The sequence below is a fragment of the Prionailurus bengalensis genome, chromosome B1 (assembly GCF_016509475.1).
Source record: "Prionailurus bengalensis isolate Pbe53 chromosome B1, Fcat_Pben_1.1_paternal_pri, whole genome shotgun sequence".
NCBI lineage: Eukaryota > Metazoa > Chordata > Mammalia > Carnivora > Felidae > Prionailurus > Prionailurus bengalensis.
In genome coordinates, this window is record NC_057344.1 from 204,955,916 (window position 1) to 204,979,559 (window position 23,644).

Below are 23,644 nucleotides of genomic sequence, written 5' to 3' on the forward strand. Positions count from 1 at the left end.
GCTTGCCCTGGGCGCTAGGGAAGGGCTAGGATCTAAGGCAAGGGTGGTCAGATTTAGCACAGAAAATACAGGACAGCCAGATAAATTTGAATTGCAGATAAAGAACGGACACTTTGAGAGTTTGTCCTACGCAATAACTGGGCGTCTTGCATTTTATCTGGCAACCCTGATCTGGGGCAAGTGGATTCCGGGGCAGGTTAGGGCGCGGAGCAGGAAGAAGGAGTGGAGGGGGCGCGCGGCGCAGGAAGAGGAGGCGCACACCGCCGGCCGCACGCTTTATTCGGGCGGGATTCGCGGGGCTCCCGGGGGCGCGCCCTCCCGGGCTCAGGCGGCCTCCAGGCGGCGCGCGTGCCCGCAGACCGAGCCGCTCCGCTGCAGCGCCCGCAGCCGGCGCTCCCGGCTCTGCTCCAGCTCCAGCCAGTGCTGCGCCTCCAGCTGCGCCTGCGGGCGGGCGCCCAGGGCTGTCTGCGCGGGCCGGGGCCGCCGCCCACCGATCCCCCCCCCCCGCCCCCGCCCGCGCGTCGCCAAGCCGCCCCCCCACCCGGGACGCCGCGCCCCCAGCCTCCCCGCCCGCTCCCGGGACTCACCCGTGGCTTGCGATGCGCGGCCCGCGGCGCCGGTACCCGCAGCAGGGCCGCCTGCCTTTGGCGCTCGGCCGCCTTCTCCTCGACCTTGCGCTGCAGCTCGAGCACGCGCTCGTCCTGGGAGGGCGCCGCCGGGGCCGCGGACCGAGCTTTCCTCTCCTCCCACCTGGGCGGTGGACAGGGCGGGCTTAGGAGGGGCCCCGACCACAGGTCAATGGGGGTGTTTTAGGTGCGGGGGAGGAGAGGCTCTCCAAGGACCTCTGGGGTGACGTCCCCCCAGCGCCTCTACCTTCTTGCCCTTTGTACTTGACGTTTCAAAAATGTGTCTCATGTATATTGGCTACGTAGGTATTTGGAACAAAAAAGTGAAAACCCTCTTTTATCTTGTGCCTCCTTGCCACTCTCTTGCCTAGAGGTAGCCGCTAATATCTTTGCAAATCTCTATCATACTAGGTCATTCTTCCTTCCAGAATGAGACCTCATTATACAGATTGTTCCCCGTTGGCTTTGGTTTAGGGGCACTTCACAGCATCAGGGCATGTGGAGGTGCTGTTCACATGCTCGGCCACCATCCCTGCTTGGCTGGCTCCAGTCAGACTGTGCACTAAAATGGTCCTGGTGGATTCATGCCAGGAGGTCTGGCTACACGCAGAGAGCTCCAGGAGCTTTGTTAGTGGGTTTGGACCCTTGGAGGCTCCCCAACGCCAACCAGACTGTGGGTGTGGTCTATCAGGCTGAGTCTAGCAGCCGGAAGTGGTGAGACGTCCCCGGCACATGCCACCTTAGGGACCACACCTGCTGAGTGGCCAGCCAGCTGTAGCTGGGCAGCCCCTACCCTACAGCTGTCACAGGACCTCCTCAAATTGTAACCAGAGCAGCAGTCACTCAGGATCCATAGTGATGGATTTTTTTTTTTTTTTTAAAGAGAAAGAGAGTGCTTGAGCCATGGAGAGCGGCAGAGGGAGACAGAGAGAGAGAGAGAGAGAGAGAGGGAGAGGGAGAGAGGGAGAGAGAATCCCAAACAGGCTGTATGCTCAGCCTAGAACCTGACACGGGGCTTGATCCCAACCCCCAGGGATCACAACACGAACCAAAATCAAGTCAGACACTCAATTGAGTGAGCCACCCACGCACCCCAATAGTGATGAGTTTTGTGACCATCGACTGTATCGACTCTTGGGTTTAGCTCTGGTCAATGATCTCACAGTTTGTGAGTTCGAGCCCCACGTCAGGCGCTGCTTGGGATTCTCTCTCCCCTCTCTGCCTCCACCTCACTCGCACGCGTGCATGCACACACTCTCTCTCTCAAAATAAACTTTAAAAAAATTTTAAAAAGTTATAGTGAACAGTCTTGGGATGCTGGAGAAACATGAATACGGACAGGATGTTGAGATGATGTTAATTTTCTAGTTGTGTCCGTATGCTGTGGTTATGCAGGACAATGTTTTTTTCAGAAGATGCACACCGGAGTGTTTAGGAGTGAAGTGTCTGAATCCTGCAGCTCCTTCCAGATGGTTCTACAGGGACAGAGTAAGTAGCTAGCTAGATGAAACACACGGCAAAGGTCATGCTCATGAGCTATATGCCATCATTCTGCATCCAGGCCATCGTTGCATGATTTTTGCTGCCGTTTTTGTATGTCTGAAGATTAGCTAATAAGATAGTAGAGGTGGGAGAAGTTACTGCAAGGGGATGGCCTGGGCAGAAGGGTGGAACGTAGTTGTAGAACCCACCCGGGAGGTCGCAAAGGCAGGCTCGCTCCTTGCTCCTGCCTCAGTCGCCTGCCCCTTGGGGCCACTGGTACTGACCTCAAGGCTGCAGACCTCCCCATGGCCGCGCGGCACAGTGAGATCTGTTCCACCACGTTCTGCAGTTCCTGGCTTCTGGCGCGCTTGCCCTGGATGATCTGGTCTCGCTTCTCTTCCTCCTCGCGCCTCCGGGTCTCCTTGAGCAGGGCCAGCCGCTCGCGAAGCTCCACCACAGACATCTCCCCTTCCAGGCCATACCCAGGGATCTGCAGGGTGATGGGGAGGCCTGCAGCTGGGCGTCAGGCCCACACCCAGCCCGCACGGCCACCTGCCATGGCCTGAGCTGTCCTCTGCGCCAGCGCCGGTGCCCCTCCCCCAAGTTCCATCGGTCTGGCCCCTGGGCCCCGGGCGACTGCCTTTCCTGCTCAGTAGCACCTGTGCAGCATCCCTGCCATTGGGCCTCCCCAGCCTTGGCCTCCCTCCAGGGACCGCACATGTCAGCTGGGTGCCCTGTAGGCCCCTCTACTGAGGTAGGGCCCAAATGGAACTCAGCCCTGTCTCCCTGAGTCAGGACCCGGGGGGCCTGTGCAGAAAGCCCTGTGAACTTCCTACATCCCCTGGGATCAGGCCAGGCTCCCACACCAGCTCCCGGGGCCCTGCAGGCCTGCTCCCACCTCAGCAGATGCCAGCCTGGCCTCTCAGGGTGCCGCTCACACGGGGCTCCAGGCACCTGCTCTCTCCTCTCAGCCTCCACTCATCCGGCCTTTGCACACCTGCGCTCTCCCTACACTGCCCTTCCCACCTGGGCCTGGGGGGGTCCCGGGACCTCCTTCAACATGAAGGCCACCTGGCCCACTCCCAGGAGCCCTGGCCTCCTGTCCCCAGAGGTCACAGAGGTCTCCCTGACTTGACTGTGAACTCTTGGGCCGGTCCCGGGCCTCCGGCAGGGCAGGTGCAGCGTCCATGGTGGAGCACGCCACTCGTGCCGGCTGGATCCCGGGTGGTGCCAGACCTCCCTTGGTCCCGGTGGGCATGCTGAACGTGGTCTCCCGTGGCCACGCCAGGCACAGCAAGACGTGGGGAGGCTTCCCCCAGTGGGGCCGGGTCCTCACCTGGGTCAGGTCCACGAGCTTGCCCTGGCGCACCGGCTGTGTCTCCAGGGCTCGCAGCTGAGAGATAAGCTCACGGCGCCGCTTCTGCTCCTCCCCCGCGGCCTCTGCGCTGCGCTGCAGCAGCTCCCGGCTCTCCTCTATCACCTCCTGGACTTGAGGGGCAAGGGGGTGCTGAGGGGCCGCAGGGTGCCCTGCCCAACCCCGGCCTTCCCTCCAGGGCACTGGGCTCTCGGCAACCGCAGCAGCTCACTTAGGGCAGGAGGCCAGCCGGGGGCGCGAGCCGGGGTGGGGGGGAGCAAAGCTGGGCGCGGCCTCGTGGTTCCTGGCACCCCCCCCCCGCCCTACCTATCTGCTGCCGGCCCCTCAGGAGCTTCGTCTGTGCCACCTTCACGTTCTTCTGCACCTCCGCCACCCGCCGCACCAGCTCCTTCATGGACCTTTCCTCCTGGAGGCGCCTCTCAGCACACTGCTGCATCAGCTCCGCCGTCTGCTCACACAACCGACCCACCGTGGTCAGAGCCGCAGGGTCCCCCCTGGAGCAGGCCCATTGCCCCGGGCTGCCCCCAGCCCCAGGAGCAGCATGAGGTGACCCTGCATCACCCCGGAGCCCAGATCTGAGCTCAGCAGCTCCCGGGAGTCCCCTGGAGGTCAGGCCTACTGGGGAAGTTCCACCTCGTGTCCCCCCTTCCTCCACTGTGGTTCTGGGGAAACCAAGTCCGAGCCGCTGGGTCTGCCCTGAAGCCTCTCCCCAGCCCCCCGGACTCCAGCTGAGAGAGGAGGGCGCTCAATGCTTTGAAGCCATGTGGAGCCCAGGATGTGCCAGCCTCGGGGTCCCTGTCACATGAGCCCCCAGGCACGTCCTGCTGGTCACCCCACTCTTCTTTCTCGTGCTGTTTCAAAAGGTCAGAGTCTTTTTTTTCTTTTTTTTTTTTTTTAATTTTTTTTTTAACGTTTATTTATTTTTAGGACAGAGAGAGACAGAGCATGAACGGGGGAGGGGCAGAGAGAGAGGGAGACACAGAATTGGAAACAGGCTCCAGGCTCCGAGCCATCAGCCCAGAGCCTGACGCGGGGCTCGAACTCACGGACCGCGAGATCGTGACCTGGCTGAAGTCGGACGCTTAACCGACTGCGCCACCCAGGCGCCCCCTTTTTTTCTTTTTTTTTAAAACGTGAATGTGATCCTTATTATTAGAAGGTCAGAGTCTTAAACAACAGGACGGGGTGTGGTTTTGCCGCTTTGTCACACATGACTGGAATCCTCCCGTGTGTCTGGTTGCCTCTTGCCTCTGTGGCTCTGCGCTGCGTTCATTAGCCTCGTACACGTTATCCCCTGGACTGTAGGTGGCTTATTTTTGTGGCTGTACGTTTTGGGGGTATATCACAACGCTTTCATCCATTCTACTGTGGAGGGACATTCAGATTGCTTCCAGTTTGGCACTATTGTGAACGATTCGGAATCACGGTTACAGTCCTCCAGATACTAAAACGCAGTGTGGGGTTTACGCCTTCTGTCGTTGGCCCAGGGTGGCCAGGGGCTCCGGGACCCCCAGCCCCCGGCAGTCTGTGCAGTGGGGGCTCATCTACAGCTGCACCGTCAGTGGAGAATCAGCTTGCAGGCCGCTTGGACTTCAGCTTTATTTTATTTTATTTTTTTTAATTTTTTTCAGGACTTCAGCTTTAGACGCTGGGCACCAAGTAATCCTTTTGTAAAACAATTTGCTGGCGTATATCAAAAATGCCTCTCGCCCATCCTTTTTGATTTGTCCAGTTTTGCCCCAGGTTCTAAGAAAGGGAACCAGGGCTCTCAGAGAAATAGCTTATTTTAGGGCTGGGACAGGGAAACCACCAGGTGAGCCTGGTGCATCTTCTAGTGTCCCAAAGTAAGGAAGGACACAGGGCAGTCAGAGGGACGCAGGAGGTCAACCTGAAGGGGCTCCCAAAGGCCAAAGCTTGCAACGGAGTAACACTTTTGATAACACAAAGTGTAGAATAAATATGCATGGGTCCACACTGAAAGAGTTGATGGAATGAATTCAAGAAAGTGGGGCAGAAGAGAGAAGTCCCCTGTGCAGAATTCTCAGTAGTCGCCCCCGCCCCGCCCCCGGCTGCAGGCTTTGCCTAGAGATCCCCTCTGCACGGTGCTATGTGGAAAGGGGACACTAACTGCAGCAGAGAAAGCCAGGCACGACCTCGGCCAAGGGGTCAAGGTCAGCATCACAGTGAAGAGCTGGTTGACAGCAGGTGCCCTTGACAGGCTGTGATGGTCCTCCTCCCCAAACCCCAACCCCAATCTAACCATGAGAGGAACATCGGACACGCCCCAGCTGAGGGGCATCCAACAGGACACCTGACCCGCTCTCCTTGAAACTGTCAGGGTCGCCAAAAACGAGGAAAGTCTGAGAAACTGCCACAGCCAAGAAGAGTCTGAGGCATGACCGTTAAATGTGATGTGGAGTCCGGGGACAGGAAAAGGGCCTTCGAAGGGAGAAAATGTGATGAACTCTAAGCCAAGTGTGGAGTTCGAGTAAGTCACGTACCAGCGTTGGCTTCTTGGCTGTGACAAATATACCGCGGTGTAGTGGGTAGCAGCACCTCCCCCAAATTCACGTCTACCTGGAACCTCAGAATGTGATCTCACATCCAATTAAGTGAGGATCTCAGGATGCGATCATCCTGGGTTTAGAGCGGGCCCTAAGTCCAATGACAAGTGTCCATAAGAAGAGAGGGACGCAGAGAGATGCGGACGCATGGCCATGTGAGGACGGAGACAGAGTCTGGGGTGGGGCTGCCACAGACAAGGAGTTTCTGGGGTCTCCAGAAGCTGGAAGAGGCAAGGAAGGGTCCTCCCCAGGGAGCTTAGCAGAGAGCATGGCCCAGCTCACGCCCTCCTCGACTTTGGACCTGCGGCCTCCACAACTTGGTCAGGCCTGCGGTGCCTCCCTGTGGCGGCCCAAAGCCAGCGTGGGGACGTAAGGCGTCACCAGCAGAGGCGGCTGGGTGGTAGGAAACGGGAACTCTCTGCACCATCTTTGCAACTTTTCTGTAACTCTTTAAACTGTTCTGAAGCAAAAAGTTTATTGTTAAAAGTACCTTCGAAAACTTGGTAATAAGTGGGAAGATACTTATGTGGAAATACAGGTGAAAAGAGGTGGGCGGCCAAAATCTGCAAGGGGTCTTATCTCAAGTGAGCTGACTAGGGGCAAAGAAAGAACAAACCATGAACCACCGCCGTGGGTGAGGAGGCCTGCCCTGCTGGGTCCCAGGGCCCCTGCCCAGCTGCACCTCGGGGACAGCACAGACACAGCTCAGGGCCAGTGGAGAAGTGGGGAGGGAGGGGAACAGGCAGCGTCTCCTGGCTCTCCATAAATGTGCACGGAACCAGGGGGGGGGGCAGGTGTGAGGGCAGCACAGGACCAAGGAGAAGGCCTAGGCTTGGGGGGGGGGGGACACACTGCACTGTGAGTGCCATCTGCCCAGACCAGCTCTGCCACCTCAGGCCTTGCCAGCGTCTTTGTGGTACCCACCTCCTCAGCATCCCCCACACGTAAGACATGCAAAGGGCAGGGGGGCAGGATGGGACAGAGGATCAGAAGTTGTTAGCAAAGAGCCCGACAAGGGGCTCGAACCCACAAACCGTGAGCTCATGACCTGAGCCAAAGTCAGACGCTTAACCGCCTGAGCCACCCAGGCACCCCTGTAGGCTCTTTCTTATTCAACACAGCACTGGAAAGTTCTAGCCAGTGCAATAGGCTAGAGGAGCAAATGACAGGAATGTAGGTCAGAAGTTAAGAAATAAACTGTTCTTTACAGATGACATGATTGTCTACATAGAAAATTACAAGGGCTCTACGACAAAATGCCTTGTTTGTCCTAGAAAAATTATAAGGTGGTTCAGCAAGGTCCTGAGATAGATGATCAACACACAAAAGTCCATTACGCTTTAATATACTAGCATCGGATACATGGACATCAGAATTAAAAATATAACACCACTTACAATTACTCAAAAATAATAAAAGAAACACTTAGGCACAAACCTAACAGAACACGAACAGGACTTGAATGCTAAAAACGAAACACTACACAACACAGATGAAAGAAAGAAAGGATTGAAATAAATGGAGAGACGTACTGCATTCATGGATTGGGAGCCCCAGTTGGGTGGTCATGGAAGTCGATCCAGACCTCAGACCACGTATGAGCATAAACTGGGCGCAGATTAGAGATCCAGACGTAAAAATGAAATATAAATACTAGAGGACACCTAGGCGCATTGCTCTATAACACAGGTATGGGAAAAACCTTTCTCCTCACTCTTCAAAGTCCAGGCACAGTAAGAGGAAACATTGATTAGTCTGCATGGTAAAACACACAAGCAAAGCCAAGTGACAGATTGGGAGGAAATATCTGCATTGTATCATGAAAAGTCACTGTCCCTACTGTGTAAAGAACTCTTCAAAACCAAAGAAATGAAGGCTAAGAGCTTGTTAGAAAATGTTCAACTGGGGGCGCCTGGGTGGCGCAGTCGGTTAAGCGTCCGACTTCAGCCAGGTCACGATCTCGCGGTCCGTGAGTTCACGATCTCGCGAGATCTCGAGTGATCTCGCGTGAGTTCGAGCCCCGCGTCGGGCTCTGGGCTGATGGCTCAGAGCCTGGAGCCTGTTTCCGATTCTGTGTCTCCCTCTCTCTCTGCCCCTCCCCCGTTCAAGCTCTGTCTCTCTCTGTCCCAAAAATAAATAAACGTTGAAAAAAAAAATTAAAAAAAAAAAGAAAATGTTCAACTGATCTTTGGCAAAGGCACCGAGACCACTCAGCAGGGGAGGGACTGTGTCTTCAACAAACGGTGCTGGGAAACCCAGACATCCACACGCACAAGAATGAAACTAGACCCTTATTTTACACCACACACAAAAATCAATTCAAAGTGGATTAGAGACCTAAACACAAGACCTGAAATCACAAACTCCTAGAGGAAGACAGGAGAAAACTCCCTCATATTGGCCTTAGCTTTTTTTTTTTTTTTTCTTTTTTTTTTTGGATTTGACATCAAAAGCACAGGCAAGAAGAACAAAAATGAACTACTGGGACCACATCAAACTAAAAGGTTTCTGCACAGCAAAGGAAACAACCAACAAAATGAAAAGGCAACCTATGGAATGGAAGAAATCATTTGCAAACTATGTATCTGATAAGGGGTTAATACCCAAAACATATAAGGTACTCCTACGACTCAATAGCAAACAAAACAAAACAAAACAAAACAAAAAACAAACAAAAAAGCCAAATAACCTGACCAAAAAATGGGCAAACGACCTGAACATTTTCCAAAGATGATAAACAGACATTTTCCATGTGCCAACAGACACATGAAAAGATGCTCATAACCACTCATCATCAGGGAAATGCAAATCAAAACCACAATGAGATACCACCTCACCCCTTTTGGGATGGCTATCATAAAAAAGTCAAAAGATAGCAAGTGCTGGTGAGGACGTGGAGAAAAGGGAATTCTGTGCACCGTTGGTGGGAATGTAAATTGGTGCAGCCGTTGTGGAAAAAAGTATTTTATTTTTTTTCTGAAAAAATTAAAAATAGAATTACCAGTTTTTAAAAAGTAATCTCTGCACCCAATGTGGGGTTCCAACTCAGGACCTTCAAATCAAGAGTCACATGCTCTACGAGCTAAGCCAGCCAGGTACCCCCAGAACTACCAGTTTTAAAATTAGAACCCAGAGCCAACCGACACATGAAAAAATGCTCAACATCACTCATCATCAGGGAAATACAAATCGAAACCACAATGAGATACCACCTTACACCTGTCAGAATGGCTGACATTCACAACTCAGGCAACAACAGATGTTGGTGAGGGTGCAGAGAAAGAGGATCTCTTTTGCATTGTTGGTGGAAATGCAAGCTGGTGCAGCCACTCTGGAAAGCAGTATGGAGGTTCCTCAAAAAACTAAAAACAGAACTACCCTACAACCCAGCAATTGCACAACTAGCCATTTATCCAAGGGATACAGGTGGGCCGTTTCGAAGGGACACATGCACCCCCATGTTTATAGCAGCACTATTGACAATAGCCAAAGTATGGAAAGAGCCCAAATGTCGATCGATGGATGAATGGATAAAGAAAATGTGGTGTATATATATACAATGGAGTATTACTGGGCAATCAAAAAGAATGAAATCTTGTCATTTGCAACTACGTGGATGGAACGGGAGGGTATTACGCTAAGTGAAATTAATCAGTCAGAGAAAAACAAAAATCATCTGACTTCACTCATATGAGGACTTTAAGAGACAAAACAGATGACCATAAGGGAAGGGAAATAAAAATAATATAAAAACAGGGAGAGGGACAAAACAGGAGAGACTCATAAATATGGAGAACAAACTGAGGGTTACTGGAGGGGCTGTGGGAGGGGGGATGGGCTCAATGGGGAAGGGGCACTAAGGAATCTACTCCTGAAATCATTGTTGCACTATATGCTAATAATTTGTATGTAAATTTTAAAAAATAAAAAATAAAATAAAATAAAATAAGGACAAAAAAATAAAAATAAGTAAATAAAAAAAAATAAAATTAGAACCCAGAAGTATCACTTCTGATATAGATTCAAAGGAAATAAAACCACTGTTTTGAGGAGATATCCGCACCCCCCATGTTCACTGCGGCATCATTCACAATAGCCAAGACATGGCAACAACCTAATTGTCCCTTCAGAGACGAATACGAGAACACTTTGCAGCCTTAAAAGAGAAGGAAGTCCTGCCATTTGCAAAAACATGGGTAAACCGGGAACATATTATGTTAAGTGAGATAAGCCTGGCACAGGACAGTTGCTGTAGGATCTCACTTATGTGTGGAATCTAACAAGGTCCACATTGTGGTCGCAGAGACCAGAGCCGTGGGCATGGTCCAAGTGCGCGAGGTCTGTTAGAAGATGGGTACGTTCCAGAGACCTAATGTACAGGGTGGGGACTGCGGTTCATAAGAACGCGTACATGAAATTTGCTAAGAGAGATCTCCAGTGTCCCTGCCACACGCGGAGGAGGTGGCTGCGGGAGGGGACGGATATAGCAATTTGCTCGATTGTGACAATCACGTCACGATGGGACGTGTATCCGAACGTCCTGTGACAGACCTTCAACAGACACGAGTTTCACTCGTCCATCGTGCCGCAGCAGAGCTGCGAAAAAACGGACAAAAGGCACGAAGAGGTTGTTCACAGAAAGAGATACAGAGATGGCTCTTAGATATGTGGCAACACGCTCAAATTCATACATAATCAATGAAATGCAAATCAGAACTTGCCGGGATACTGTTTCTCACCTACAAGACGAGCGAACATTTCTGAGTTCAGCACGGCACACTCTGCCGGGGTCTGCGCACGCTGCCCGCGGAAGGTGAGGAAACTGCGTGCTCAACAGTGGGGACCGAGCTCCGCTCTCAGTTAACTTCGGGGCTTAGCGATGTCCCCTCTAGAAGCTTACCTTGAAAACCTCTCCCCACAAACACGGAAAACTGGCCCTGTGTTTCCCATCGCAGACAAAGCAGGGCGTGGCATTTTATGTAAGGGACAAGGGAGGAAGGAAGGATTTGTACACAAGTGTACGTATTTGCTTTAAGGAAAGATGATCCAGAGGTTAATGAAAATAAGAATTGAGGTGGGGAGGTGGCAAGGGACTTACAAGAAATGACGCTTCTCTGAGTCTATTTTTCAGATCGCTTTGACTTCCTATTTGTGAAAAAGGACACTAAGAAGGAAGGAAAAGCAAACCCTAACATCAAATACAGACACAAACAAGTTATCCAAAGGGCATTTTCGAGTGAACTTCCAGCATGGTCCCCTCCCCCTGCCCAATGCAAGTCCCCAAGGGCACACATCTGGGGACAGACAGAACCGAGGTCAGGCCTGCGGACCCCAGGCCACTTGGGAGCCACTGCAAAGAACAGGCTTTCAGGGAAACACAGGTTGGGGCCTCCCACTCAGGCCACCCGTCCTAGGAGGAGGCAGAGCCAGGACTGAGACGTCTAAAGCTTCTGAAGATGCCTGCAGACCCTCCTATGGGAGAGGACACCATACGCAAATGCGTTGGCTTTCCAGAAGTTTCCGCCAGAACCTCAGATCCTCCTTCGTGTGTGGATGTGTGGGCCCACTGCCCCTCCTGGGCAGTCTGGACCAGAAGTGCTGTCCACTGAGAGAGCCTCCAACCCCCGCCCCCAACCCGTGAAGGTGCAGAAAGAGAAACCACAGCCACTGTGTGGATCTTAGGGGTCAGACCACAAGCCATGACCACAGGAGCTGCCACAGCCCGCCAGCCGGCCCCCAGGTACTCCCGCTGCTCCCGCAAGGCTGCGTCACCTCCTCCTTCTTCTGGTCAGCCTTCTCCTTGTTCCCTTGCACCAGGCGCTGCCGGGCCAGGATGGCCTCCTCGTGGCTGAGTTTCCCCTGCAGCCTGTGGCACTCGCTCGCGGCCAGCTGCTCCTCCCGGCCCTCCGCCTGCACCTTCCTCTGCCACTCGAGGAACTCGGAGAAGTCCCCGGCCCCGTCCACAAGCTTATCCACCCTGGGGAGAGGGGACAAGAGTGGGGGCCTGTGCTGGCCGTGGGGGGGTGGTGCACGGGTTCCCTGGGGGTGCAGTGGCCTCACAGGCACGGGGAGCCGTTCACCCATCGCGGGCCATAGCACCTGTCCCCCACCCACCGTCCGCCTGTCCCCGTCCTGTGCCTCCACCACCTTTTGGCCACCTGTTTGTCTGCTCACCCGTCCGTCCACCTGTCCATCCTCTCATCCACCTGGTCAGCCACCCAAACCCCCGCCCACAGCCCAACTCATGGGGTAAGCACAGGGGACCGGGGTGCTGGTGGTCAGCGGGGGGCCTCAGGGGGTTCTGAAGAGCAGGTGACCCTGAGAGAAGTGTGGGCTGGGCCAGCTTTCTGCTAAGCCGCCCTCTGCCCAGTTTCCCTCACTGAGCGGGTCATCTTCTTCAGATGCAGCCGTGACCCTAAGGCTGGCCTACCTGTGGCACCCCCAAAGCAACACAGCCACCAGGCCCCGCCTTCCCCCCTGCTGGCAACCTCCTCCTCTCCCGGGAGAGCCGTCCCTGCACCCCTTCCTCTGAACGGGGTGAGGAGCCGCCCGCCTACCTCTCCAGCTCTTTCTCCACCTGCCGCTGGTATAGAGATCCTTCCCGCAGGATGGCAGCTGTGTTGAGCTTCACAGGGACGTTGTTGGTCTGCAGGAGACAGGAGGGGCCGGCTGCAGTCTGGTGGCTGGGGGGGGAGAGTCGGGCCAGCAAGTGCCCCCCTACCCCCCACACTTGCCTCCCGGCCCCTAGGGTGGGGCCTCCCTCAGGGCCTCCAGCTCTGGCCATCTGATCCCCTGGGCACAGACCTGGCCAGGAAGTGAGTGTCCAGGGAGAGGGGACTAGACCAGGCACCCCGTGCCCACCCTGGCCGGTCAGGAACACCCCTCACCTTGTAGAAGGTCAGCTTTGGAGTCTTAAGGATGCGGGGCAGGAGTCGGGGCTGCAGAGTCTTCTGGGAGTCCTGCGGGGATCAGGCCCAGCACCTGTGCCCACTGGGTGCCCTTGGATGCACCCTGGGGGAATGGTGGCACCAGCACCCCTGGGAGGGCCAATGCGCTCCCCTGTCCTCACTCCAGCTGCCCACCCGAGTGTTCACAGCCCACCCCCTGCTCACGGGTCGCATGACAACACTTCTGTCTCCCATGCCCTCCCTGGCCTTTCCTGGGTGTCGGGCCGGCCAGGCCTGGGGACCACAGTTCCCGGGTGCTTGAACTCTGGGTTCAGGGCCCGTCCCCCGAGTGGCTCCCTGGCACTGGCTTCCACGACTGGCTTCCTGGCTGCTAGGAAGTTGCTCCCTGCCTGCTGCTGCTCTGGGGTGCTCCCAGGAGGGGCCCCACAGCCCCAGTGTGCGGAGCGGTGGGTAGACGAGCACCCCCTTGGAACTCAGCCAGCACACCCCCAGGGCCATGCCCCGCCTGCCCCAACTGCTTGTGGGGGCCAGGGCACCGCTGCCTCGTCCTGCTGACACCGGCGGTAGGGGGAGCCCACAGTGGGGAGGGCAGGGCAGGCCCACTCCTCTGGACAGAGCGCCCACCACGAACAGGCCTTCCTTGTCCTGCGTCCTTTACTTTTTCTTTATTGACAAACTTACCTTGGCTTTTTTTTTTTTTTCTTACGGAAACAGTAAGTGCTAAGCATGGAAATGTGGGAACACCCAGAGAGGGATGCGTGGATCGCCCGTGCGGATCTGGAGGTACATCTGCACCTGCCGCCCTGCCCAGGCTTGGGGAGCAGAGACCCGACAGGCTAAAGAAGGGGCTCATCGCGTCACTGCTCAAAGGGCGCAGGGAGGGACGGTTCCATGTGGTGGGAGAGTGCCACCGTGAAGACCGACCCAGGGCGAGGAGGGTGGGTGTTACCTGCGTCGGGGGCTCCCCGCGGGACCTGGGCACCGCGCACCGCATCTCCTCCATGTTCGCCCTGAGCAGCAGCTCCTGCAAGAGGCAGCACTTGGCTCTGGCCCCACTGGCCACCCCCCGGTGCCCTTGGGCCTCGGGAGGGACGAAGGCACAGACCAGCTTCCCGCTCTTCCTCCGCCCCCCTCCCCCGTCCCCCACCTCCTCACAGAACGCCCCCCAGAGGGTCTAGGAAGGCAGGGCTTGTCGGTGTGTCCTCACCTCCGCCTTCCAGCGATTGTGTCTCTTGGTCGTCTCCAGCAGCTGCTGCTCCTTGGGCGGCTGGTAGGTGCTCCTGGGGACCTGGTGGGGTGGCCGGAGGAAAGCCTGTGGTCAGCGGCTATGGTGTCCGGGGTGTGTAGAAGGGCCAGGCTGGTGGCCAGTGGGATATGGGTGAAGGGAGGGCGGTGCCGGGGACAGGAGGGTGGACCGTGGTGCCCGTGCCAGCAGAAGCAGGGCTGGGAGGGAGGCTGCTGGGCTCTGACTGGGATCCCCTGGGTGCTGGTGGCCATCCGGGGGAGGGAAAGGAAGGACGGCAGGCCAGCAGCAAGAAGGGAGGTGGCCAAGCACGGGGTCCAGGCCCAGTAGACACTGGGGGAACAGGCAGAGGACCACTGAGTGGGCAGGGGATGGAAGGGGAGGTGTGGAGGGGAAAGTGAGTCCAGGAAGGTGTCATGGACCCCAGAAAATGAGGGTCAGGGAGGGGGCGGGGCCATAGCATGAATGCTGCAGAGGCCAGGGTGGCCTGAGAGCCATCCACAGGGTCCCGTCACAGGGACCCTCGCCAGCCTGGAGGGAGCAGTGTCCATGGGGGTGGGGCAGGGACAGCCTGGAAACCCCTGAGCTCCAGACCCTAACTCCTTGCCCTCTGCCCTGTGTGCCTAAGGAGCATTGGAATACTCGAGGGACCTGACCCGGGCGAGGGCTCATGGAAAACCTCTCTGGGCAGAGAGGTTGCCATGAGACCTGAAGGTGGTGGGGGTGAGCTGGGACCCCCGGCACCCCCCCCCCCCCTGCCCTTCCACGTGGTCCTTACTTCTGTGAGGAAACCAGATTGGGTCTGGGAAACTGACTCCACCACAAGTGTGTGGGGTAGAGACTTGGATCAGTCAGAATACAGCATCCCCAATCATGGTGATCAGCTCGAGGGGAGGCGTGTGGCCTGAGCTGGCCTGAGCTGGTCTAAGCGTACTCTCACGGAATTCTTGGCCCTCTATGTCCTCTCATGCCCTGGATGGTTTACAGTACGGGGAAGGCCTGGGTGGGTTGCTACAATGAAGGAAGTTTGCCCAAAGATAAAGGTGACCCACAGAAGCACAGCTAGAACTCTGATCAAACTCTGCCTGAGGCCTAACCTACTCAGCCAAGAGTCAGCCCGTCCTCTATGGTCTACACCAGCTTGAGCTGCCTTTTTCTGTTACCTACAATACAAAGCATCCTGACTGGCAGAAGTCAGCAAAGTGGGGAGAGAGAGAGGGAGAAGGAGAGGAAGAGGCTCTAGGCAGATGGGACAGGTGTGCAAAGGCCCTGGGGTGGGGACAGGTCCACACGATGGGGTCACACAGACAGACATTATCACCTGCCCATGACCTGAGTAGTACTGAAGAGCATACTGTGAGCTACACATGTGCTACTTAATAGAGAGGGAGACCTATGTCACAACAGGTTACAAGCATGGTCTAGATGCCACGTCCGGACAGGTTTGAGCCCTGTGGCCCCACAGCCTCACTTCATCTCTGCTGACCAGACCTTAGGATGTGGAGCACAGGAACTCACTGGGCAGGCCCCAGGTCAGCGGGGCTTCCCCACAGAGACGTGGGGTCACCAAACGCTCCTGGTCTGGTCCAGTGCACCTGGGAAGAGCCCAGCCTGCCCCTGGCTCACAGAGTCCACTCTCCCAGCTTGGATGGGCCGTGCTCACCGCAAATGTCTGCACTTACTGGTTTGGATTTGGCCACGACAGGGACTGGCTCAGGCACTGGAATGGAGCGGGGTCTGGGGACAGTCAGGTTGAACTCCTTGGGCTCTGTGACCTTGGCCTTGGTCTTGGAAACAACGGACTGATTGGCCAACACTTCCTCTAGCTGGTTGATCAGCTTCTGGACTTCCGGCTGCCATCTTGAAGGCAAAGGCAAGAGCAGCCACTTAGGGCCACTTCCTAAGGCCAACCAGGGCACCGCCCTCAGGAGAAGCAGGCCAACTAGGGCACAGCCTTCGGGAGAAGGTCAACGAGGGCACGGCCCTGGGGAACCAAAGGACCCAAGACACCCTGGGTCCACCTTAGGGTGCGGGCTGATAATGGAAGCAATAGCCACTCCACTGAGGGCCAGCTATGCCCCGGGCACTCTACCAGCTGTGCCCTGAGTCACGCAGACAGGTGAGGAAACAAGGCCAGCAGCACTGTGGTCACAAGCCATGCTGCTGCGTGGGGAGTTGGGAGGACAGGGACAGAGAGGCCCAGCGGCAGGAATCCAGGGGCCTGAGGAGCAGCAGCGGGAGGGACACAGAGCTAATCTGGGCCCGAGCGGAAGGCCCAGTGCAAGGAGGCCCAGAGAAGCTGGAGATGTCTGGAAGGTTCCTGGAGCTGTGCTGCTGGTGACAGGTGGGGAAGGGGCTACGGGAGCAGGATGGAGCCTTGGGGTGCCGGTGCCCTGGAGCTGGGGTCTGTGCCCTACACCGCAGGCGGGCCCAGTTCCCATCAGCAGCCTGGCCGGTGGGGTTCCCCTGAGGACAGACAGCGTGGTTTGTATAGCTCCTGGCCCAGCTCGAGGGCCACGGCCATCAGAGGAAGGAAGGGCACTTCTGAGGGGAGTGAGGTTTCCGGAGGGGCAGGGCGGGTCTGGGATGGGGCTGCATACGGCAGTGCTGAGGTGGGTGGCGGGCACCCTGGACCAAGGCTGACCCCACAGGTGGCTCTCTGGGCCCCGAGGGCCCGGGCCCTGGTGGCAGTCCTGAGGATGGGCAGTGAATCCAGCCTGGCTGGGACTGAGGGCTTTCTTCCAGGGAAACGGCAGCTCCAGGGCCACCCCTCCACCTCAGGGCCGTGGTTTTCTCTCCCACAGAAGGGCTCCTCCCCCCGGGCCTCTGGCTCTCCAGCACACTGCTGGTACCTAGAGTGATCTGCTTGTGCCCAAACAGTCTGTCTGTCCCCAGGAAAACCAGGCGGCTCCCCCAGCCCTATCAGAAGGGAAACACCGCAGGGCCAGCTTCACCCTGACCCCAGTAGCCTCTCGTGGAGGCCAAGGGCAGGGCCAGGCCACAGTGCTGGTCCTTCTGCCCGTGGGTCCCGGCCTGCGCGGGTGAAGCCGGGATTTGGCCGAGCCTGTTATGGGGCGCAGGGACAAGAGGGTGGCTTCGGGGAGTGGAGTGCAGGGAGGCTCCGGCCTGTCCCACCTCATCAGGGGGCCGATCCAGTTCTGTTGCACATAGGCTGTCTCGTAGATGAGGCTCCACTCGTCTGTGATCCATGAGCACAGGTTTAAGGGGTTGAAGAAGAACCCCAGGAACTGAGGGAGAAGTAGGAACCATTGGGGGGGGGGGCCTCGGGACCAGAACCCCTCCCCAACCTGGTGAAGCCCACAGTGCCCCTCACAGGAAAGCCAGTGCCCAGGGGGCAGGGGGCAAGGAAACCACTGTCCACGCCAGGGCAGCAGGCCCCTCGGAAAAGACCCTCCCTCCCCGAGCCCTGCTCGCCCACCCCCATGCTGGGCTGGGGTGCCTGTGCTGGGGCGCTGCCCCTGGCCACGCTGGCTTCTGCTCACGGCCTCTGGGTGTTCAGGGCAGCCCACTCCGGTCCTGGGGCGTGTCCCTGCCCAGCAGGGCACGTCCCTGCCGGTGGGGACCCTGTGCCTGAGCTACCTGCCCAGGACCTGGAAGGCCCACACCCCACTTCTGGAGAGTTCTTGGTGGGGACAGATGGACAGCGGCCTGCATCCCCTATGGGCTCCGGAATTCCAGGAATAGAGGTACAGTCTGCCCCTGCTTGCCCAGGACAGTGCCAGTGGGTGGGCCCCAGAAGTGACCTGCCCACCCGGCCCCTGAAAGGGACTGAGGATGTTCTCCCTGGGACTGCCCGGACCCCACCACAGCAGGAACTTCTAGCGGCCGTGGGCCCTGCAGGCTGTTTTCCAGTCCTGGCCCTCAAGTCTAACAGATCTGGTTCTAGAAGGCAGTCCAGTTTAGCTTCTCATGGAGGCTGGCTGCCTTGGGGAGAGGGAGGTGTGCTTCTGCAGAGGGGGCTGGCTGTGGCCCCAGGACGTGGCTGTCAGCACAGCTGAGGTGAAGCTCAGCACCCCCCGCCCCAGCCCTCCTCCGAGGGGCAGCCACGCCCAGGGCCTGCTGGGGGACTGTTCTGCAGGAGGGCATCCACCCAGACGAAACCACACCCGGGCTTGCAGGGCCTTGTCTAGTCAAGGGGACCACTACAGGCCATTCAAACCAGGCTCCCAGAAAACCAGGGAGGCCACACGCTGGAGCTCCCCAGGAGAGCTTTGTGTGGACACAGGAAACATGATGCCTCCATCTGGGTCCCTAAAAGCACACCCTTGAGCTGTGAGCCTTGGGAACAGGGAGTTTACTGGGGAGGGAGGGAGTCAGCAGGTGGGTTCCCGCTGTGGGCCTTTGGGCTCCACCCCAGCACCGCCCGTGGATCTGGGCCCAACGCCTGCCAAGGGCTGGGAGGGCCTTACTCCCGGGGCTTCCGGGTCTGGAGTCGGTGTTTGCTGCGTGCTGTGCGTGGTGGGCATGATGCCCGGGCCCTTGCAGCTGCTGTGAATGGAGCGGCTGAGCAGTGGGGGTGCCATGCACAAGGACAGGACCCTGGCTGCTGTCACTGCCTCCCCAGGGTGGCCACTGCCCGCTGCCCAGCTGCCAGCTGCCCAGCCACGGCCTGTCTCCTGCCCTCCCCATTGCATGGCTGTCTCTCAGCCTTTACCCTTTCCTGCCGGAAGGGGCAGTCAGTGGCCCACTATCCGGCCTTGGGGTCTCTGCTCCCTTGCTCCTGGCCAGTGCTCCTTGCTGCTCCATCCCCCCGCCCACTCAGCATCTCAGCTGGTGTGCTGCCCCCACCCAGGGATGGCCTGCCCACACCCCTGGGGAGAGCGCTCCACAGTGAGGCCCCCATTCTCACCAGGTGTGGGGGCAGGGCCCTGGGGTGAGTTCTCCGGCCCTCTGGAGGATTCCAGCGTGTGAACGGGGGTCATTGGAGCCAGCAGGATTGCTACTGCCCCAGGAGTGACAGGCCAGCTGCAGCCACATCCAACACTGTGTCTGGCAGAGACCACGGCCAAGGCTGCCCGAGAACCAGCCTGGGCACGCTGAGCTCACCACCACCTCATCACTGCTGACCACGGTGGGCTGTGGGGGGCTTCCCCAGGGAGGCCCCAGGGCTGCCATCCTGTCCCTAACAGCTTGCACCCTGTCTTCAAGGCCCAGGCTGACCTCTCCTCTAGAGGCTGGAGGTGGGTGGACCCAATGGGACGGGGGGGGTGCGTGGGCAGGGGAGAGAAGGCCCTGCAGAGGGTGCCGCCCCACCCCTGCAGCTCCCCAGCTCCTGTCGGAGTTTGTGGGGGCAGTTTCCATGAATCTCTTCCAGAAAATCTCCAGGGAGGTAACACCCAGCCACCTGCACTGGGGACCCTAGGCTCACCGTGTGTGGCCAGCTCTCTGTGTACCTGTCCTTGGTCTGCGTTGTGGGGCAGTCCCAGGAGGGTCCTGTGCCACCCCCTCTGGGTTCTTCAGGCCAAGGTTGGTCTAGGGCCAGCTCCGGCACTGTGGGACCCAGTGCAAGATGACACATAGGCCCCCTTGTTCAACAATCACCAAGAATCTGAGGCCTCTGAGAGCAGACCGTGAACTGAGCATCGGCAGCTCAGCCTGGGGAGCCGGCCCTGGGCACCTCCAGACGCCTCTCAGAAAGTGCCTACAATTTGTCTTTTTCTTAGAAAGATGAAGACTGTGTTTAAGATAACTATGCAAATGTTTATCCCCGTGAATTGCTTGTTTACATGTAGGTAGGAAATCCCATCATTAAACACAAATCACGGCCTTGGGCCAGCACTTTCTCTTTCCCTTGTTAGGTGGCCAAGGTACCTGTGAGTCTCCAGTGCCACATCTCTGGGGGCTGTGGTCCTAGTGGGCGTCCCTTCCCCCGCTCCCCCCCCCCCCGCCACTCCCACCGAACTGTCACCGCAGAGCCTGCTGTTTCTTCTGGGAGAGGCCCCAGGCACTTCGGGGGCCTGTGATATCCCCGCTCTTCTCCAGGAGTCGCTGTCCTGGTCTGGTGACAGCCCTCCAAGCCCAGTAAGAAGGAGCAAGCCAGTGGTTAAAAGCCTGGTCCAAGAAAGGGCTCTGCTACTCACTTGCTGAGTGGTATTGGGTGAGTCACCCAACCTCTCTGTGCCTCAGTTCCCTCAGCTGTGGGATGGATGCCTCGTAGGACGACCTCCCTGGGTCATTGTGAGGATGGAACAAGAAATGCTCACGGACGAAGCCTGGCCCACAGCAAGTGCTCCACGGGGGCTGGCCACTAAAGAACGGTGGGCCTCAGGCTCAGGCCACAGGAGGGGCCACGGCAGGGCAGAAGATTAGTCCGCAGCCTCCCCCGATGGACGCCAATCCTCAGGGTCCACTCGGACCCACCCCCTTGCCTGCCCCTCAGCCCCCAGATGGCACAGCCTCTCTTGGAGGGAGGAGCTTGGTCACAGAGAGAAGGGAAGGCTCCAGAGGCCCAGACTCACCACCCGCCAGGACCCTGAGGGACGGGAGTCGAATCCCCCAGGGACAAAACGAGGGTGTCTGCAGCAATGAGAGGGCACCTGTTTGTCATAAACACACACTAAACCCAGCAGAGTCTCTTCCATTACAACGAGCCAGAGAGTGAGAGGTCGGCGCTGGCTGGGACACCTTTGCCCTTGGGTTTAGGAAGAAACCGCAGAGCTCACCTTGCGCATCTTGTCCACGGGCTGGGACCTGACGATGTCACGGAAGAGCTGAAAGCCGAGTTCCTCCAGCTGGAACGTGGCCAGGTAGCAGATCACTGGGGAAACGGGGCTGGTGAGTGGGGCCGCCCCTGGGGTGTCCTCCCCTGCGCCCCCTTGCATTCCGTCTTGGGGAATCAGCCGGAGGCCTGACCGGTGCCCGGCAGGTGCGAGGGAGCTGGAGCCGAAGGCCCACCACCAGCCAGGCAGGTGACCACGGGCAGGAGCTCCACCTGACACCGTGTGAAAACGACAAAATGCTGCGAGAGTTCGGACGACGGCTCACATGGGTGAGCGTTTGGGGAGCGTCTGTCAAAACACTTCCACACACGCTCACTGACTTGGCATGTTCTCAGAAATTCTAAAAGTTCCCTGGATTTCAGTTTGTTAATTTTGAGAGATGGAGTAGCCTTAAGCCAAGCAGGACGTGAACACCCGGGCAGGTGAGGGTCCCCGGGCGGGGGCTGTTCATTACACTGGCTGCTGGGCAGGCCAGTGATGTGTTGCTGGCTGTGACACCTGAGCTGAGCGTCGAGGGCACAGGCGGAGCTCAGGGGCCAGCTCCTGACCTGGCATCGGGTCACTAAGTTCGGCTTCTCAGCACCCTGCTGTCCCCAAGCCTTCTCCTTCTGAACAGGAGCTCTGAGGCCTAGTGCAGGGTCTGGGGGCTGAACCAACACCCCCACCCGGAGGCACTGACCACTCTGCCCGCAATGTTCACCCCACGCCACGGAAGCAGGTGGCCCTCCGGGGCCTGCAGGAGACCAGGCAGAGACAATTCATATTTAATCCTGTGCTGGACAGTCCAGACTGCGGCCACAAGGCTGGCCCTGCCCTATGTCCTCGGGGCTGAGGGGGTCAGGAACTTGGCCAATGATAAAGGCTTGTCATTTCACCCAGGCTGGCCTTTTGGGGGCACTGTCTCTGAAGCAGGCTGTGCCTCCCTCAGGGACCCGAGGCTCTGGACCCCAGCCTGGCTATTAGTGAGCCCGGAGTCTGTTTGCACGTCTGTAAGGCAGACCCGGTCCAGTCACTCAAGGCCGCCGTGAGGACCCGATGAGTGAGGGGCAGGGAGAGAGCCCGGAAAGCAGCATGCTGCAGAAGCAGGGGCTGGCGTCCAGCACGAGCCTGAGGAGCTCCTGTCTGCGGCCGCCTCCCCAGGTCGTCACCAGTGTTGTCTGTGCCTTGTGCAGGGGGCAAGGGCAGCGGGCCTGGCCCACAGGGACACCTACCCTCAAAGAGGCTGTAGTCGGCCCGTGGGCAGAGACAGCCGTCCCGCACGTAGAAGGCGTCTACCACCACGGCCAGCAGCTTCTGGTACTCGAGGCACCCAGACAGCACCTCCAGAATGAACGCCTGCTTCTGGGGGCTCAGGGTCTAGGAAAGAAACAGCCCAGGAGGGGGGAGGGGGCCGTGGGCCAGGGCCAGGCACCCGGTCCGTGCTGGGGAAGCGTTCTCTCGCTGCACCCCTCCCCAAGCTGTCGGCAGAGTCCACGGCAGTCCGGCGCCCCGACCCTCTGACCCAACGGGTCCACCCCAGGATGTGGTCCCTCGGGTGCTCCTGGGTAGTGACCACGGGCTGGGGGCAGGGACAGAAATAAACAGGCATGAAAAATGTGTGATTTCACTGGTATGAGGCCCCAGGACCGAGAGAGGATGGTGGGAGCCGGGGGCCGGAGTGGGGGTGGGCAGTTAGGGTTTCACGGGAACGGTTTCTGTTGTGGAGGATGAGAAAGTTCTGGGAAGGAGGGTGGGGACGGCTGCACAACAGTGTGAATGTTCTTAATGCCACAGAGCCGTGCACTTAACAGTGGCTAAGATGGTAAATGTTATGTCACGTGTGTTTTACCACAATGAGAGAAAAAAAGAGCACGTTCCTATAAAGGTTTTCCAGTGAATTATTAAAAAAAGTAATCCCCCCCCCCAAAAAAAATGGTAAGGAAAACCTGCAAAGTCAGACAGGAATTACCAGTAACTGGAGGGACTGTGTTCTCTCCACGGGTTTCTGCTGGGGACACTGACTTTTCCCCACTTACCCCTTGGACAACTGTGTTGTCACACGTTACTTATTCAAAAAAGTGATTAAGCTTTTGAAAACAAGAAGACTGAAAAAGAACATCTAGTGTTGCCAGCACGGCCATGAGAGGGGCTGGTGGGGACCGGTGCCGTTGGGTCTTTCCTGAAAGCAATTTGGAAATGTGTTTCAAGTACCTTGTGCTTCCCGTACCCTTTAATCCAGTAATTACTTCTGGGAATGTGAGGAAACCATCCAAAATACAGGAAACAGCCGCATACAAGAAGTTCAGAGCATTTAAGAAGCAAAATTTTCTTAATGTTTTTTTTTTTCCCCATATCGTCTGCCTTGCTTTTAATTAGCTTGGAATGTTGGCAGTTTCTGGCTGTGTCTGGCTGGCTGCAGGAGTCAGTCCTGCAGAAACCAAGAAGTGCCCCGAGTGTCTTTGAGTGTCACCCCTGTGCGGTCCTCTACACCGAAAGACAAGAGGTTTTCCCTCACTGTTCAGCATACACTCCAAGCTTTTCAACTTCAGGGGGAAAAAATCATTGTATGTTTTCCTGTATTGTACATTTAATATTTTTTATTTTAATTTTTATTTTAGAGAGACAGCGAGCATGAGCAGAGGGGCAAAGGAGAGAGAGAGGGAGGGAGGGAGAGGGAGGGAGGGAGGGAGAGAAGGAGAGGGAGAGAGAGAGAGAGAGAGAGAGAGA

The 23,644-nt window shown here is 57.3% G+C and overlaps 1 protein-coding gene across 1 annotated transcript in view; it reads right to left on the reverse strand.

Moving 5' to 3' along the window:
- CFAP99 (cilia and flagella associated protein 99) overlaps window positions 1-23,644 on the reverse strand; it is a 41,285-nt gene continuing 17,641 nt past the window's right edge. The window contains exons 3-16 of the mRNA XM_043573158.1: window positions 22,150-22,294; window positions 20,882-20,976; window positions 17,334-17,446; window positions 15,881-16,058; window positions 14,163-14,243; window positions 13,905-13,979; window positions 12,935-13,006; window positions 12,605-12,693; window positions 11,820-12,024; window positions 3,790-3,931; window positions 3,445-3,596; window positions 2,393-2,598; window positions 588-750; window positions 1-441 (exon numbers count right to left, since the gene is read on the reverse strand). Of these exons, the coding sequence (XP_043429093.1) occupies window positions 325-441; window positions 588-750; window positions 2,393-2,598; window positions 3,445-3,596; window positions 3,790-3,931; window positions 11,820-12,024; window positions 12,605-12,693; window positions 12,935-13,006; window positions 13,905-13,979; window positions 14,163-14,243; window positions 15,881-16,058; window positions 17,334-17,446; window positions 20,882-20,976; window positions 22,150-22,294 (1,833 nt within the window). The 3' untranslated portion in view covers window positions 1-324. The remainder of the gene's footprint in view (window positions 442-587; window positions 751-2,392; window positions 2,599-3,444; window positions 3,597-3,789; window positions 3,932-11,819; window positions 12,025-12,604; window positions 12,694-12,934; window positions 13,007-13,904; window positions 13,980-14,162; window positions 14,244-15,880; window positions 16,059-17,333; window positions 17,447-20,881; window positions 20,977-22,149; window positions 22,295-23,644) is intronic.